This window comes from Phacochoerus africanus, chromosome 4 (assembly GCF_016906955.1).
Source record: "Phacochoerus africanus isolate WHEZ1 chromosome 4, ROS_Pafr_v1, whole genome shotgun sequence".
Lineage (NCBI taxonomy): Eukaryota > Metazoa > Chordata > Mammalia > Artiodactyla > Suidae > Phacochoerus > Phacochoerus africanus.
The window spans coordinates 28,868,871-28,886,498 of record NC_062547.1 but is presented as its reverse complement, the minus strand read 5'-3'; the positions used below and the strand labels follow the sequence as shown (position 1 = coordinate 28,886,498).

The following is a 17,628-nucleotide window of genomic DNA, read 5'->3' as shown; positions in this document are numbered from 1 at the left end:
TGTGAGTCCCATGAGACCAGAGGCCATGTATGCTCTTCATCATTTATTCTTTATACCTTACATGCAGACATTACAGAAACTATTTTTTCCTAACTATGATTGTTTTTTTAATTTTAGGAGTAAAAATTTAATGCAGCCTAAGAATTTGTAATTTCCTTGCTAGCCTACATTCCTATTGTAGTTCGTAATGAGCTCCAGTCAACTCGACCTCTAGGTAATGTTCCCTTAAACATTCCCTTAAAGGGAAGCTCCCCCATTCTGTTCTTGTCTAGGTAATATGTGGATTAAGGGCAAGCCTTTATATTGAAACCTAATTTATGTGTTCCTTCAACAATAATTTCAGTCAGTTGACATGTCTTTGAAGTAGGTTTCTCCGAAATTTTTCGTATCAGTTATTCTTCTGAATTCACTATCATTTACCAACCAAGTGAACATGCTTTCTTCCTTAGTTTTATGTATTTCATTAGGTTTTTTTAAGTCACCAAGTTCTGAGGTCAAATCTGTTTGAGAAATATCCGAAACATATTTCAGAAGTTAAATATATTTGATCAGTCTGGCCAAAGTTTAATTAAACCACCCAACCTAGATGTATTGAGTTTTTTCTGCATCCCAGGCACTCTTATGGGTTTTTTTTTTCTTTTTTTTTTCCTTTTAACTTTGGGACTTAACGAGGCTTTATTTAAATGCTGATACGTATGAGAGGATGCCCCTTTAAGTTCCAAAGCCACACTGATATCCATTTCACAATAGGTTAAGGTAAGTTAGGTTATGCTGCAGTGAAAACCCCCAGTTATTTTTGTTTATTTTTTGCTCATGCCACCCATACATACTTTTACAGCAGAGGGCCTTTGCCTATTACAGTTCCTAAAGGACCCAGGCTGATGAACCAGCAAACATTTCGAATGTGACTAGGTTCTTCCTCTTCCCCTCCTCCTTCTGCTTCTCCTCTTCCTCCTCCTTCTTCTTAAGTTTACTGAGATGTCATATTGCTGGGGTTTTTTTCTTCTTCTTCTTCTTCAGAGAAAGCAAGTTCTGAAGAGTCTTGCAACACTTCCGCTCACAACTCATTGGCTGGAACTAGTCACATGGCCCCACCCAACCACAGATGTATCCAGGAAGTGCAGTCCTGTTATGTGCTCTGAAGGGGGAGAGATAGCAATATATGGTAAATAGCATTAATTAGTTAGGTGTGAGTGTAACATCCAACACTTCTCAAAATTGTTAGCATGTTGAAACGTTTCTTCGTGAGGCATCTTGGGACACTGTGTTTTGTAAGAGAGAGTTGGGAAGCACTGAGTTCTAGTTACAAACAACAGGTTTAGCAGAGGCAAACCCACTAGAGACCATCTCTTCACTTCAGCGTGGAGCTTTCCATCAGCCGCCTTTGGCTGTGGCCCTTCAAGGCCATTACACATCTACCCTTGTATTAACCACCCAACACCCACTTCTCCTGCCTGATTGTAAGGTTTTTGTGAAACAGTTTGTGAAAAATCTTGCTTAAAGCAAAAATTAGTCTACCTGTCACATCCTTTCTGATGTCAAAGACTGCTTACTTGAAACAAGTTTTGTCTGGTACGACTCTTGAATCCGTGAATTGAACCCTCTTTCACTGAGAGTACAGAAGAAGAAATCCTACATAAATTCACCAGCCATGCAGGTAATAAAAATGGATTCTAAAGTGTTGCTGGAAAATGCCAAAATGCACAAACCACATTAGATGGATTCATATTCATCCATGTAAATACCACCTATGTACAGAACCAGACAAGACTGTATGACAGGTATGAAGCTGAGTCTATCTAGGAGATAAGCAACGTGAACAGGAAGGACTGAGACATGACAGTAATGTCATCCTTCCATGTAAAATGCAACCAACTGAGGGTGAATACTTCTTTAGGCTACGTTTGGTTAAAAAACACAATTTCAGAGTTCCCATCATGACGCAGTGGTTAATGTATCCAACTAGGAACCATGAGGTTGCGGGTTCAGTCCCTGGCCTTCCTCAGTGGGTTAAGGATCTGGCGTTGCCGTGAGCTGTGGTGTAGGTTGCAGATGCGGCTCGGATCCCGAGTTGCTGTGGCTGTGGTGTAGGTGGTCGGCTACATCTCCGATTCGACCCCTATCCTGGGAACCTCCATATGCCGAGGGAGCGGCCCTAGAAAAGGCAAAAAGACAAAAAAAAATAATAATAAAAAACACAATTTCCATGGCAAACTGTGAGGCAGTTCCCAAGGAGTGCAATTATTTTAATGAAATGCCGTGTAGACTTTTGTATCTACACAAAGCTGGGTATGCATTTGTCACTTAGATCTGTTTATGATGAATTTTTGCTAACAGGCTTGAGGAAGCTTTGGGTCCTGCAGGTAAGGGCTCAGTGAGCCTTATCTGGTGATAAGGAGACAAAGAGGCTGAGCCTGGCTTCTAAGGAGGCCTTGCCCAAGAGAAGGGGTTGGTTCTCATGCAGTATCAAATGCACCCAGCCATTGATTGCTATGGTATTGGCTTCCATCCTGACAAGTTCTGAAAATGAACTGCAGCCAATTTCCTGGATATCTATAAATGGGGAACGGGGAATTTTAAAACAAACAAACAAACAAAAAAAACCCCAAAATCAGAAAGGAAAGTTAGTTTTGTGTTAATTCAGAGTCAGAGACTTCCCTTGTCCCTCCTTTTTCCAAGTCTTAAAAAATGAAACTGAAAACAGGATTGCAGACAACCATCACTGTTTAGCTTTTGTGGCTGCAGAGCTCACTGCATATTCTCAAAGTTCACGTATTGGAAGGCTTCAGCTTTAGCTGTTTGGTTTTCGGGTGGCAGGATGCAATGGGGTGGACGGAAGAGTAGGAACTGGTTTGGAAGAAGCACTTGGGAAGAAGACACTGCCCCGGGAGTGAGGAAACCTTGCATCTGGACCTGCTTCCACCCAATTGGTTCCGTGACTTCTGGCAAATGGTGTCCCCGCTCTGGGCCATTGTGTCCTCTTTTGTTAAACAAATAAAAACCCATGAGGACTTAGAGCCTGTAGTGGCCACTCATTTGTTGAGTGACTTTTTATTTTAGCATACGTTGGGTGATTTTCAGCTTGGAGAGCCCTTCCCTCCACCTCCAAGATTTCCTCTGCTCCTCCCAGCTGCCCGGGGGTCAGGGGAGGTGCAGTGTGCCTCCTGCCCCCACTCCAGCGACAGCAGTCCACAGATGCACACACAGCTGCAGGTGGCCAGAGGGAGCATGCAAACCCAGATCTTCTACCTTCAGCTCTAGTTTCATTTGCTTCTATCAGATGGTGCGAACGTTCTTAGCCCATAATGTAGAAAGCTCTAGACGTACCTTGTTTTTGTTGCTTTTAATTTGAAATATTATCTGAGGGCACTTGTAGCCCCCTCTGGGGTCAGCAGCCCTATGGACACCATGGTGGCCAGGGAGACCAGAGAATCCTCAAGCAGGAGGTCCTTTCTCTTCTCAAGCATGGACTCCCCGAGTTTTTGACCAGTTACTTCCTTGTCTCCTTTCCTGAGGAGTCATGTTTTGTGCCCTGTCACCTCGCCTTTCTGCCTGCACTTTCACACGTGAGTGCTAACAGTTCTGGTGTCTCTGCAGGCGCCGGTAGTGACACCAGGTCCTGTGAGAAGTGTCTCTCGTCCTAAGTGGGATGTGAACAGTTTTTCCCTCCGAAAGAGCCTAATTTGAAAGCATTTCCCTTTGCTGTTTGACATGGTGTGAACAATAGCATCAGGAATCCTTTTAAATCCAAGGGCAGAAACATGTCTCCTTGCTGCCATCTTTCCAAATCCGTCAAAGGAGTTCCTGTCGTGGCGCAGCGGAAACGAAACTGACTAGGAACCATAAGGTGGTGGGTTCGATCCCTGGCCTCACTCAGTGGGTTAAGGATCTGGTGTTGCCGTGAGCTGTGGTGTAGGTCGTAGACACGGCTCGGATCTGGCATTGCTATGGCTGAGGCGCAGGCCGGCATCTACAGCTCCGAACAGACCCCTAGCCTGGGCATCTCCATGTGCCTTGGGTGTGGCCCTAAAAAAAAATAAAAAATTTAAAAAGTATTAAAAGCCAAGTTCATCAAGACGATCCCAGTTATTGTGTTTGAGATGCCCTAAGGTCTGAAAAAAAAAAAAAAAAAAGATTTGCATTCGGATACATAGTCCTTTCCTTTTGCATTTTGGATTCTTGGATGAAGTTTATCTTGGTGTCCTTGGCTGTGGCAGGGGGCCACGTTCCTCTTTGATTTTCTCTGTCATGAGTTTCACCATCCAACCCTTGTAGGTGGAATAGAAAAGAGATCCGTAAAATACGCAGATATCCTCCACGTCTTTGCCCAAATGTTACTTCATCAGAGACCACTGCTCACCAGTCCTGCCCTGGAGGTTTGCTGCGGCATCTGCATGTTTGTAGTTACCGAAGTTGCTGTTCGAAGGTGTTTGACTGAGTCTTTTGTGATGGGGTGGATGCTCTGTGAGGTCCGAACAGTGCCTGTCCTGCCCTCCACTCTCTCAGGGACCTGTGATTATCCGAGGCCTGACTGCTTGATGTCTTGTTCCATAGGAAAGGACAGCCTACCGATCCCTGTCACCCCAACCCCGGAGTCATTTCCTCGTGGCAAGTTGTCACCGATGTCACCAACATGGCCTTTCTCGGAAGTCCAGTCGTCCTCAGCAGCGGACAGAACAAAGGCTGTGTTGGGACCATCCCCTGACAACACAAGCTGGCCACAGTCTGCACGAACGCCTCTGCTCAAGACCCACCGGAGAGCCCGGGCTCACGGGGCCTTCCCTTCCTCCCCTTACCAAGAAGGTGGGCGCAGCGCCTCCCTCGAGCCTTCCGAGGATTCCGCCGAGCCCCTGGTCCACCCGAGACCTCAGGGGGGAAGAGAAGCAGCTGCCTTGTCAGGTTTGCCTCACACCAGCATGCTCCCCCCATTGTCCACTGTCCCACCAGGGATGTCCTTGGGCACTGTCCTCCCATCTTGGCCACTGCGGGTAGCGACCCCTTCCATTCCAAAGCAGCCTTCCCCGAAGGCAGACGCTTCTCCATCTCCATCTTCTTCATTGGCTCCCAGCTCGCCTCATTCCATCCTCTTTCCTAAGCCAGCACAGCCACCCACCAAAGTGCCTGTATTCCGCCAAACAGCTCCAACAGACCCCTCCTCAAGTCAGAGCATAGCTAATCCCCTACATCCACTTGCCAAGGAAATGAATGGCTCACCCCCAAATGCCCAGGATTTAGTGAGCATCCCTCATCTAGGTCTTTCTGGATCCTCAGCCCCAGCAGAGGGCTCTCATGCTGCAGGCTCCCCCACACCTGAGTTTTTGAGCTCCGTGGCAGACCTGGCCCCCCTGTCTCCCCCTCCCCTGGCACCTGGAAGTCTTCTTCCGCTTCCAGGAGGAACCCCCTCATCATGGATGTCAGAGATGGCTCCCAGTCCTGCATCCACCCAGCTGAGTGAAGCTGAGGTGCCTGCAAGAGCCCATAAAGCAGCGTCTCTGCTGGCCTTTAGGAGCACAGTGACCCGCAGGGCTGCGTCTTCACCGGTCCAGACTGCAGCATCAGTGGTCGTGGAAGTGACCGGCAGAACGTCAGTCCCCACGGCTGCACATGACTCCTTTCACTCCCTGCATTTGTCAGCAGCTCCAGAGAATTCCGGAGGGCCCGCCCTCTCAGCAGAACACACGTCTTCCCCCCTGGTGCCTTCTCCTCTGCCTCGGGCCACAGCCCGCCCAGAGCAAGAAAGCCTTTCTGGGGCGGTTCTCGCATCACCATCCAGCAGCTCTGCGGCAGACTTCCCCTCCACGCCTGCTCTCCTCCAGCCGGCACACAGTCAGGCCTCTCCACCGGCCCTACCCCCAATGCCAGCTCCCCAAGAAGCAGGCCAAGATGCATCTCCTCCTGCCGCAGCTACAGACTTCCTCCTCTCGAGCCCATTTCCAAATCTTCCTTCGACGACTGGGACATTTTCCCCGCAGGAAGAAGATAGCGTGACAGCTATTTTAAAGAACAGCAAAAAGGCAGCTTTGACAGTTGCTCTCCAGACCCTCCCAAGTCAAGAGGGTCCAAGTCTGCGCTCTGAAAGTGGATTCGCCTCCGATTTGAGCACGGATCATGTTTCTAGAGACATCACACCACCAAGAAGAAACCTCCTTCCTTCAGCGGTACGTCCATCTTCCCTCCCCTTGGCACAAGCCCCCCAGACTGTTTCCGCATCCCTTAGCTTTTCCAGCCCCAAGCCAGAGACTCACACAGCTGCGATGGACCGTTCTCAGTGGCCAGTTTCAGCTTCCAAACAGGGGACAGCATTTCCCTCCTCCAGTGAAGTCTCTGATTTCTCCACAATGGGAGACACAAAGAAGCCAGCAATCACAGATGTTTCCTGGAGTTCGCTTTCAGCACAAGCCGGCTCCCTTCCCGCAGAACTAACGATGTCTGATGTGCTCCAGCAAACAAATTATGATGTACGTGGGCACACAATCAACTCCACAAGTTGGGGAACTCACTCAGCTTCAGTCACTCCTCCCAGTGGTTTAAATTCCTCTGTCAATACAATAAAATTTCAGGATTTCAAAGATAATGTTGTGCATTCAGTGACTGCAGGAGGCTTGAGCTTTCAGGATCCAGACTCTGGTACAAGCACCAGCCAGGCTGTTCAACAGTCAGATGCTTCCACGGTTGGAAACCATACAGACTTCTTGTCCGTAAGCACTGACAGCCGTTCCAGAGACTTTCAAACGGCTGGGGTGGAAGAATCTGGGTCTCATCCCCATCTGCAGCTGCCTGCCCACCCAGCACATCCTCTTTTGCTAACGTCTCCGAGTCTGACTTCCGCAGCAAGCTGGCGGGAGATGCTTTCAGATGGAATGGATCCAAGTTTCCAAATTTCTGGTGACATCTCTCCATCTCTGGAGATAAATGCTTCCACACCATTCCAGAACATCCCGAGACACCACTCTGCTGCTGAATCTCCTCCTCTCTCCTCCAGTGCCTTATTCAGAACCCCATCCAAAGCACTACTGGCTTCTCAGCGCCCTGAGAAATGGACAGGTGCAGCCTCTCATGCAGGTAGTTTTTTTCCTGGTACCCATCCCCACCCCCAAATAAGTGTGACTGCTTCTGTGGCCAAAGCATCTTCAAGCTCAACACAGATATACCCGTCTTTGCTCAGAAGGAGCAGATGTACCCTGATTTCAGGAGAATGAATGAGTTAGTGGTCTGAGTAGCCCGCATAGTCCCGTCCTTGATCTTCTGCTGACTTGCGTTTTTGGAAAGTATTCAGTGTCCTTATTACCCATCATAGCTTTGCTCTAAGTGGCATTCTCATTATGGGTAACCGCCTGAGCGAACCTAAAGCTGTTCTGCCTCAAATCCAGAGCTCAGAGACCTTCCACCCCAGCAAACCCATGAGTTACATCCATTCATTCCCACCCCGAGAGGTGTATGCGTTTCGGGCCAATGACAAACTGTGCTTGTTCTCTCTTTGCAGTGGACGCCTCGGTGTCGCCCAGGGCAGAACCAACAACAACAGCAGCAACCACGTTGTTTCTTCGGAAATCAAGTCCACCAGTGCTGTCTGCAGCCCTGGTTGCTAAGGGACCTGGCAGCAGCCCTTCGGCTGTGGCCTCGGCATTAGTCAAGAGCAGCTGGACCACTACTCTAGCTAGAAATGTCACAAACAACGCAGCACCTGGGCCAAAGTCTACCCCAGGGGCAGCCCATCCGGCCTTCTCATTCACGCCGACCTATATGTATGCAAGAACGGCACACGCCGTGAGCACTCACACAGCCATGCAAGCGGACATGGGCGCTGCCTCCGGCCTGTTATCCACAACACACCTCCCCAGGAAACCACAAGCCATGCACACGGGCTTCCCAAACCCCACCAACCCAGACACGCCCAGGACGTCCACCGCACGCCCACTGACAATCACCGCAGCTCTGACGTCCATCACCGCACCAGTAAGGGCCACCCGGATGCCGCCTTCATCCGCAGAAAACACAGATGCTGCTCTCCAGGCTGCATCCACGGCTATGGTCACAACTGGCAAAGTGGCATCCAACCTGGAATGTCAAATGTCCAGTAAGCTCCTGGTGAAGACAGGTAAGAGTCTACTGTCCTGGTTTGTCTTGAGAGCAGCAAGTGCATCCTGGCCTCACAGATGTAACAGGATTATTAGGTTTAAGATCAGTGGTTCTCAGCCAGGGGTGTTTGTTCTCTGCCTGGGGACATTTGGCCACGTCTGGAGAGTCCACAACTTGGAGGATGGGGAGGGTGTCACAAGCATCTAGTGAGACAGAGACCGGGGATGTGGCTTAACGTTGTACAGTGCACAGGAGGGTCACATAACAACAAGCAGTACAGCCCCAAACGTCTGTAGTGCGAGGGTGAGAAGCCCTGGTCTGTATCGAGTGGCGGAGGAAAGGAGGAGCGTCATGTGACATGGATGCTAGACCTGGGATCCATCCTGATAGCAGAGGCCCTGGGAAGCCAGTTCTGCCCATGAGTCTGAGAGAGCAAATTCGGGCCAGGTTTGGCATGGAGAGCGAATCCGTGATGTCTCGTGTGCGTGCATGATGTGATTAGCAAAATACAGAATCTTGGGAAGGGCCGCAGAACTCAGAGAGGCTTTCTGTCATGTATCTTCTCAAACAGCAGTTACTAAAAGTCTTGGCACCCTCTGTCCACACCCGCAATTTCTCCTGATGTTGAAAAGGAGACCTTCTTGAAAGCGTCGAGGCCTAGATGCTGTCTCTTTAGCCCCCGCCTCTGAGTTGCAGCAGACGGGCCAAGAAGGCACAGGATGCTTTTAATAGTGTGGTAGTGTCTGCTATAAAAAGCATGAGACACATTATTTGAAAGTGCGTGCCAGTGTTGAATGCTCACGTCCCGCCTTCCTCTTTGCCCCACAAAGAATTAAATGAAATGATCTCTTGAGACATATCTCATTCTAAAATGGGAAATTGTGAAATGAGGCCGAGCAGAAAGCACAGTATCTTTTTCAGTTTCTCAAGAAATGATACCATCTGGTTCCCCACCCCCACCCCGCCGATCGCTACCTCCTCTGAGTGGTAGGCAGCCCCAGCCACCTCGATGCGTGGAAGTCTGGAACATTCTCCCCTTCAGCCACACCCAGTCGAACCACCAGTTCCTTGCAGTTCTGCCTCCTGAATTCCTCTTCCCTCCACCCCAGCGCCACTTCCCTAGTTCGCACCATCATCAACCCTCACCCACATTTCTGCAACAACAGTCAGAGTTCGCTTTCTGCCTCCAGACGCCCCCCACCCTCCAGTCTGTCCTCCCGTGCGCAGTCCAGGGAACCGTCTAAAACACATGCCTTTGCTTAAAAACCTTCCTTTCCCACTGCCCTCAGGACCAAACCCAAACCTGTAGACTGAAACGTTCACTTCTGTCGCTGTGGCTTGGCACCCTGGCTTTCCCCTGCCTGGAGCGGGGTGGGAAGTCCCTCCCACCTTGGCCTGGCTCACGCCCATCATTTTCTAAGACTTGAGAAGCAACAGTTCCTCCTGGAAGCCTTCCCTGATCCCCACACCTAAATCAGGGATGGATGCTGCTCCGAGGGCTTCCAACCACCTCCTAGGCTTCTTTTCCAGTAACACCTGTCGTGTGTTCAGTCGCAAAGGCTCTTCTCCCTGGCAGGTCTCCATCCCTATCTCTGTCTCACTGTAGGGTGGGGACTGCACCTTCTGATGCAGGGTTGTTTTCAGCTGTTTTAGGATGCAGGACCTGCATTAGGAGGCTCTCAGGGAGGTTGTTGCAGGAATTGCCTTGCACGCAGATCCATCATGAGCAGGCACGGCTAAGCCTGGTGCTCAGAGTCAGAGGGAGCGTGGGTCGGAAGTGAAGTGCTCCCAGCATGCTAGCTCTCTCTCCACTCGGGCCACACAAAGGGCTGGGGCCTTCTTTCCTGAGGGCTTGAGTGGGACCAACAGAGCTGCCTCCCATCCCACCTCCGTTGGTTGGACCTGTGCCACCAGCTTTGCTCAGAACCTGTAGGAGGTGGTGGCTGGGGAGGAAAGGCGGGCTCATTAACTGGGAGGTCTGCTGCCTTATGCTGATTGATTTTGTGCTTCTGTTTCACCCACAGTTCTCTTTCTGACCCAAAGGAGGGTGCAGGTCGGTGAAACCTTGAAGCTCAGCGTGGCCAAAGGGCTCACACAGGCATTGCGGAAGGCGTTCCACCAGAATGACATTCTGGCTCACGTAAGCCCCCAGCTTTTGTAACCAGGCGAATCCATCCACTCTGGACCCAAGAGGAAGCTCTTTGGGTCCAGAGTCTGTTTAGATTCTTTTCCTCCTCCTTGGATACTGTAGCCCCAACAGAAGTAGGATCTTTCATCATTTGGCAAATAGCTAATGCGTGGTAGCTGGAGAAGAAGGTCAAATTCTGAGATGGAAAATAGATGATAATTGCCTTATGCTTAGTTTTTGAGTTTTTTTTTTTTTTTTTAAAAGCCTAGATGTACTGTTTTAAATTGTCCCATTATCCCCTTGTTTGGGGAAAGTATTTAATTGTGGCAATGTGATTTTACAGAACTTATTAATTGCTTTTTCCTTTATCTTCTTCACTGCCATAAACAGTTAGCGATTTATTTCTAGACGTTTAAAATGACTCTGATTTGTAAATGGAGTCCAACTTTACTTAAATTGCCAACAGCAGACAAGGAAGTGACTATTTTTTTCTCCAAGCACTTTAGTGCCAAGTGCTATTCAATGCCATATTGAAGTGATGGCAGCCTTGCTTTACACTCTTCTGGTTTAATTCCAAATTTTAAAGCAGTAAATATGAGGGGCAGGCAGTGGACAGCCCTTTATATCACTTAAAAATACTGCTGTGGCTTCTTCCCTTGATGTCTTTTTCATAGCTGCATGCAGATGGGTGGTCCTTCCCCGACACCACAGCAAGAACGAGGAGGAGATTGGGTACCCAGTTTATCGGTCCTTGTCAATCTCTTTGCTATAATTCTGAAAGAAGAAGAAGAAGGAGAAATGTTCTCCATAAGCCGCCTCTGTGGTTTCTGTACCAGAAACTTTATTTTATTTTTTAATTTAATTTTTTTATTAAAGCATTACAGCTGATTTACAGTGTTGTGCCAATTTCTGCTGTACAGCATAGTGACCCAGTTGTGTGTGTGTGTTCTTTTTCTCATATTATCTTCCATCATGGTCTATTCCAAGAGACTGGATATAGTTCCCTGTGCTGTACTGTAGGACCTCTTTGCTGATCCATTCTAAATGTAATAGTTTGCATCTACTAACCTCAAACTCCCCATCCAGAAACTTTATTTGAAAGTTGAAAACGTGACTTTTGTTTCTATGTGGTTGTTGGAGACAGTTTTCATTAAACTTCAGTCATTTGAAAATTATTATCACGATTTTTGCCTTTTTTGCATATCATCACAGACTGCTGCAACAATTAGCAGGTGTTAGTTTTTTTTTATCAGCTCTTATTTTTTTAAAAAACCTTTCTTTTGAAAGGACTTTGATATTGCCACTATAAATGGAAATCAGGATCACTGGCCACAAATAAAAGGTAATCATAAAAATGAGACAGCCTGTTAAATTCAAGCTAGGCATGGTTGCTTGCAGAAGGCTCTAAGACTGGGCCTGATGTCCTTTGTTTAAAAATATGATTAGCAAGGATTAGAGAGGCGTTAAAAGTAAATTATCCTCAAGTTGAGACTTGTTCCTTGAAGTATTTGGAAGCATTAGAATGAGAGTCACTTTCTCACTGGGTGATATGGTGGCTTTTGCTGCTGAGTCCATGTTCCATCCGGAAGTGTCTCTTGTCCCACCTCAAGTCACCTTGAACATCAAGGTGCTGGGGCGCACACAGTGTGGAGGAAGCAACAGCACACCCAGCCTGTTGCAAAATCAGTTGTCTTGGTTTCTTTGGCAAATACACATGACACTCCTCGTGGAGATGCCAGAAGAAGGTGGGGGAAAGCAGGCATTAAAAATACCCTGAGCTGTTCCTCTCGAACCCTAGGAAAGCAAAGCAAAGTAAGAATAAAATCGAAAGCCTCAAAATCTTCCAGTTGGGTTGGAAAAATCATCAGTATCCCTTAGGTCTCAGCTGTAAGAGGGAACTCTCCATGGCTCATATCTGCCTTGGTCTTGAACCAGTTACAAGTCAAGAATGGAGTTAGCCTGAATGATTCTTCTCTGAGCTTCTAAGGAGAGGAATTCACCTCATTTACTATCTGACCCCTGCCCCGAGGGGCCCCCATGTAATCGATCATTTCTGCCTTTTAATGTTCATACATGATGAGAAATATGATGCAGCGTTTTTTCCCAGAATTCTGTTCCCTGGAAATCTCTTTCGCCTGCTATCTCCTGCCTCCTTTCTTTGGGGATAACGGGTGCTCTCAGGATTATACGGAAGCATTTAAGGAATTAAAAAGCCCCCACAGATTTAATTCTATTTCAGAATTAAATTTAGATCTAATCCTATTCCAGAATTAAAAACAGACTTCATCCTGTATCTGAAGGTTCAATATACATTATATCTTGTTATATTCTGATAGTTTGAGACTTGCCAGTCCCTGTGGGCTTATAGGATTGTTAGAATATTTGTTCAGTGGACGTGTCCTATTCCCCAGACACACTCAATAACACTTGGGGTTCTAAGAAGCACCAAGAGGGACTCGAAAGTCCCGAGGAAATAAACACTGGGTTCTGTGGGTCCATTTGTTCTGTAGGTGGACATTCTGGAACATTCTCACAACGTCACAGTTGGTTATTATGCTACCAAAGGGAGGCTGGTGTACTTGCCTACTGTAGTGATCGAAACGCTGGGCGTTTATGGGGTCAGCAACGTCACTGCAGATCTGAAGCAGCACACCCCAAGCTTGCAATCTGTGGCTCTACTTGCTGCCCCGTGGAACCTCCAGCCTGCAGGCTACTTCCAGCTGAAAACAGGCAAGTAACTCGAAGGTGTTCTATCCGTTCTGGGATCGGGGGTGGTACCAAGAGGACCCCTGACTCCACTGCTCGCTGCTCTGTCATCTTATAACATCCTGTGTACCCCCTTGAAGGACCCCCTTAATCAAGTGTTCAAGTTCCCAGTGCAACAGCCTAAACATTTCCAACCTTCATTTATTAGATATATTCCTTCCAGAGTTCCCGTCATGGCTCAGTGGTTAACGAACCCGACTAGCATCCATGAGGTTTCGGGTTCGATCCCTGGCCTTGTTCAGTGGGTTAAGGATCCAGCGTTGCTGTGGCTGTGGTGTAGGCCATCGGCTACAGCTCTGATTCGACCCCTAGCCTGGGAACCTCCATATACCGAGGGTGTGGCCCTAAAAAGACAAAAAGACAAAGAAAGGAAGAAAGAAAGAAAGAAGGAAGGAAGGAAAAGAAAGAAAGAGAGATAGATTCCTTCCCAACTCCTTCCCAGAAGTCTTTCTTCCCAGTCTATGTAATTAGTACTTAAGAGCATCAAGTACTGTATTTTTAATTTCTTTTTTCAGCGGATACTGAGGAGAGCTGAGCATCTGTAAAACCTATGCTTGGCAGCAACACGTTCCAGATGCCCCTGAATCAGAATCTCTGAGCTTAGGCCTTGGAATCTTTTTTTCCCTCAAACTCCCTGGCGATACTGATCTTGTGGTTTGTAAACCACAAGAGTGGAGGAACCATTGAAATTGAAAGACTCAATCAACTTAGTAATGCAGGTCAATTGATTCTTTTTTTTCCCCTTCAGAAACATGGAAGGCATGATCCCTCTCAAGTTATTTTTTATTTTCTTGGACCAGATGTCTCCATATTTCAGTCAAATTAAATCACAAAGTCTTTTGCATCGGAGGGAATCTCGGATTCAATGCTTTTAATTCTTCTGTGTTAGAAAGCATTTTAAGAGCCGCTTCCAAAACTACAACCAAACCCTGTCTGTCCTTATTTGCCTAAATTCTCTGCTATAAAATCACTCGTTTGATATCGTGACTGCTATGAAGTTCAAGGTACTAAGACACAGAGCTTTGGCGAGCACTGATGTATTACTCTCATTCTAGTGCTACAGTTTGTGAGCCAATCCGACAATATACAGTCCTGCAAGTTTGCCCAGACAATGGAACAGAGGCTACAGAGGGCCTTCCAGGATGCTGAGAGGAAAGTTCTGAATACCAAAAGCAACCTGACCATTCAGGTAAGGAGAAGGATGCTTCGGCTCTGTAGCTGACAGAGGCCAACCAGAACACAGATGTTGGCAAGAGGTGACGTGGTCCCCCTTTTCATTCTGCCTGGTGTAAATGGAACTCTCTGCTTCAGGTATGTGGTGTCGACAGGAGAAGGTGCTATTCTTGGGCCCTGGTATTGAGTCAGGCCTGGCATTGATGAGAATATCTGGGGTATGGTCGTGACAAGGGAGGTGCTTGGACACGCTGTGCCTGCGATAATTTGGGATTTTGTATTTAATTTCCCATGGGATGCTTCCTCAGGCCTAATACATTCATTATTTTAAAAAATGATCTAGGAGTTCCCGTTGTGGTTAATGAATCCGACTAGGAACCATGAGGTTTCAGGTTCGATCCCTGGCCTTGCTCAGTGGGTTAAGGATCCAGCGTTGCCGTGAGCTGTGATGTAGGTTGTGGACGCAGCTTGGATCTGGCATTGTTGTGGCTGTGGTGTAGGCTGGCGGCTACAGCTCCAATTAGACCCCTAGCCTGGGAACCTCCATATGCCATGGGAAGCGCGGCCCTAGAAAAAGGCAAAAAGACAAACAAAATAAATAAAAATAAAAATAAAATAAATAAAACGAATCATGTCTAAATAGCTAACTCACCAAGATTTGCCTATTCTGTGATTTTCTAGGCATCCACATGAACAGTCACCTAGTTTAAACACACACGCAGCCCGAGTTACTTTGTATTTAGGGCTTACTATGTGCCATGACTGTGCTAAGTGTTTTATGAATGTTTTGCTGCATGATACTCAAGACATCCGTCTCAGCTATTTTTTTTTCTTTTTCTTTTTTTTTTTTTTTGTTGTTGTTGTTGCTATTTCTTGGGCCGCTCCCGCGGCATATGGAGGTTCCCAGGCTAGGGGTCAAATCGGAGCTGTAGCCACCAGCCTATGCCAGAGCCACAGCAACTCGGGATCCGAGCTGCATCTGCAACCTACACCACAGCTCACGGCAACGCCGGATCGTTAATCCACTGAGCAAGGGCAGGGACCGAACCCGAAACCTCATGGTTCCTAGTCGGATTCGTTAACCACTGCGCCACGACGGGAACTCCCGTCTCAGCTATTTTTATCACCATTTCGCAGAAGAGGGAAACTGAGAGAAAGGGAAGAAACTTACAGACGGTCGCAGTTAGTAAAGACTGAAATAAGGCTCTTAGCCAAAGCCCATCCTCTCATCCACATGCTCTGCTAGCATCAGTGCCATGTAGAAGTGGGGTCCTTGATGAAATTTTGGGCAAGCATATGAATTATTTGCCAGGGCAATCCCTCTCCTAGTGTACTGTATTTCAACTTTCTGGACCTATAGGAGACATGCTACCAGAAGCCTTTCTCAAACCCACTTTTTTATATAGATAATATCCCACTAAAGACAGATACTTCTTAATGATATTCATCCAGCCCCCAAAGTTCTTTAATTAACTGTACTAACGGATGTCTCTGTTTTCACTGAACTAAAAGCCTTTGCAATTAAACGCAGTGGTTTTAAAATTGACATTTAGCATAAGTGAATTATGGAAAGCATACAATTTAATTTGAGTGAGTAGCTTTCCTTTTCTAGATTCGTCCCAAGTATATATGGAAGTATCTCATTATGATTTGGTTCATATTAGGCTAAGATCTAAAAACATGTCACAGGGACAAGATTTATGTAAGGATGACTCAGCTCCTTTGTGGGAGCCCTTTTCTCTCCGACTGGGTTTGTAATCCTCATAGGTACAGGAGTCTTATTGGAGCTTGGGCAGCAGAACATCCTCTAATTGTGTTCAGGAGGCATAGACTTATCGAGCACCTGCTCTTTATCAGGCACTAGAAGGGACACCAAGATAAATAAGCTGCCCTTGGCCTTAAGAAGCCTCTCTTGTGTTGTCGTATGATAGTCATGGGCCATGAGATGAAACCTTATAAAGCAAGTAACAAAGCTTCCTTGGAAAAGACTACAACAGGCGATTCAAAAATTACATCTAAATAGATTTGAGTGCTCTTAAACGTATCAACAGCTCTTTGGATAATTGGATGAATTGTTTTATTAACCCCATGTCACTTTTTGCCTTGGCTGACAGGAAGCCCAGAGCCAAAGTTGTTGTGTGGATTTAGTAACACTCTAGGCTCTCTATCATGCGTAGATAACTGCATGCTAACCATCCCCTGTGGTTGTCTTCGATCTGTTGTCCCAGGACCTGGTTTTGTAATTTACAGCTTTCCATTTTATTGTATTAAATATAATTTGTGGGGCACCTTGGATATTTTGTATAATAAGACCATGTAAACATTTAATTTGTCCAGAGAGTCATTGAAAAAGTGACCCATTGTTTTTTACTTGTATAGCATTGATATTAGGGGCTAGGTTAGAGTAGACTTCATTAGGACTTTTTGATTGTAAGTAACTGAATCCAAGCTCACAAGGCTTATGCAAAAAGAGGAAGTGATTGGCTCATGTAACTGATAGCTTCACAGCTTATTTACTTCAGAAACTGTTGGATCCAGGTGCTTACATGAATTCTTTGTTTCTTTTCTTTTTCTTTTCCTTTTTTTTTTGTCTTTTATTTTAGGGCCGCACCTGCAGCATATGGAGGTTCCCAGGCTAGGGATTGAATCAGAGCTGTGGCTGCTGGCCTATACCACAGCCATAGTAACACCAGGTCTGAACCACACCTGCAACCTACACCACAGCTCATGACAACATCAGATCCTTAACCCACTGAGTGAGGCCAGGGATCGAACCTGTGTCCTCATGGATGCTAATCAGATTCGTTTCCACTGAGCCACAATGGGAACTCCCATGATTTCTTCATGATGTTCTCTCTTCATCTCTTAGCTTGCCTTGCCCTGGGCTGGCATCATCCTCAGGCCTCTGGCACCTCCAGGTTTGCCTCATTCTTATTGCACACAGTCTCATGGAACCAGAGTGCCTTTTTGGTGTCATTCCAGTCAAAGTCCTGGGATTCATTTTCATTGAACCCTCTTGGATCATATACCTATTTCTGGACCAGAAACTATGGTAAGGATATGACATGTCCCAGTCAAAGAAGTCTGGCTCAGATGCCCACTTCTGGAACCTGGGTGGGGCAACCCCACCAAAGCTCATGAACTTATAGGAGGGAAGAGGTGTTTTTCCCTCCTATCAGGAAAATTGTGGGGCTGGCATAGAAGAAGGGAGAACAGATACTAGGAATGAAAACTACAGCTTTCCGTTCCATCAGCATTATTAGTTCTACTTAGCTAAATGAATCCGTAAGAGATGAGATCAGAAGCCACAGTAGTCTAAGAGTAAAGGGGTGATGGGACAGTGTTCCCTGCAGGGGCTGCTTCTACTGGGGGACAGGGCATGACTTCAGGGAGCAGTGGCATGATCTTGGTTTCAGGCCTGTGAACCTCTTCTTTTTTACACAGTTGTTGTCAAGCAACCTTCAGGAATGGTCAGACTTTTC

The 17,628-nt window shown here is 46.9% G+C and overlaps 1 protein-coding gene across 1 annotated transcript in view; it reads left to right on the top strand.

The window, feature by feature from the left end:
- The first annotated feature begins 4,331 nt into the window (after window positions 1-4,331).
- The window catches only part of KIAA1549L (KIAA1549 like), a 130,229-nt gene continuing 116,932 nt past the window's right edge, over window positions 4,332-17,628 (top strand). Inside the window, exons 1-5 of the mRNA XM_047774604.1 lie at window positions 4,332-7,044; window positions 7,484-8,098; window positions 10,104-10,219; window positions 12,718-12,937; window positions 14,029-14,162. Of these exons, the coding sequence (XP_047630560.1) occupies window positions 4,332-7,044; window positions 7,484-8,098; window positions 10,104-10,219; window positions 12,718-12,937; window positions 14,029-14,162 (3,798 nt within the window). The remainder of the gene's footprint in view (window positions 7,045-7,483; window positions 8,099-10,103; window positions 10,220-12,717; window positions 12,938-14,028; window positions 14,163-17,628) is intronic.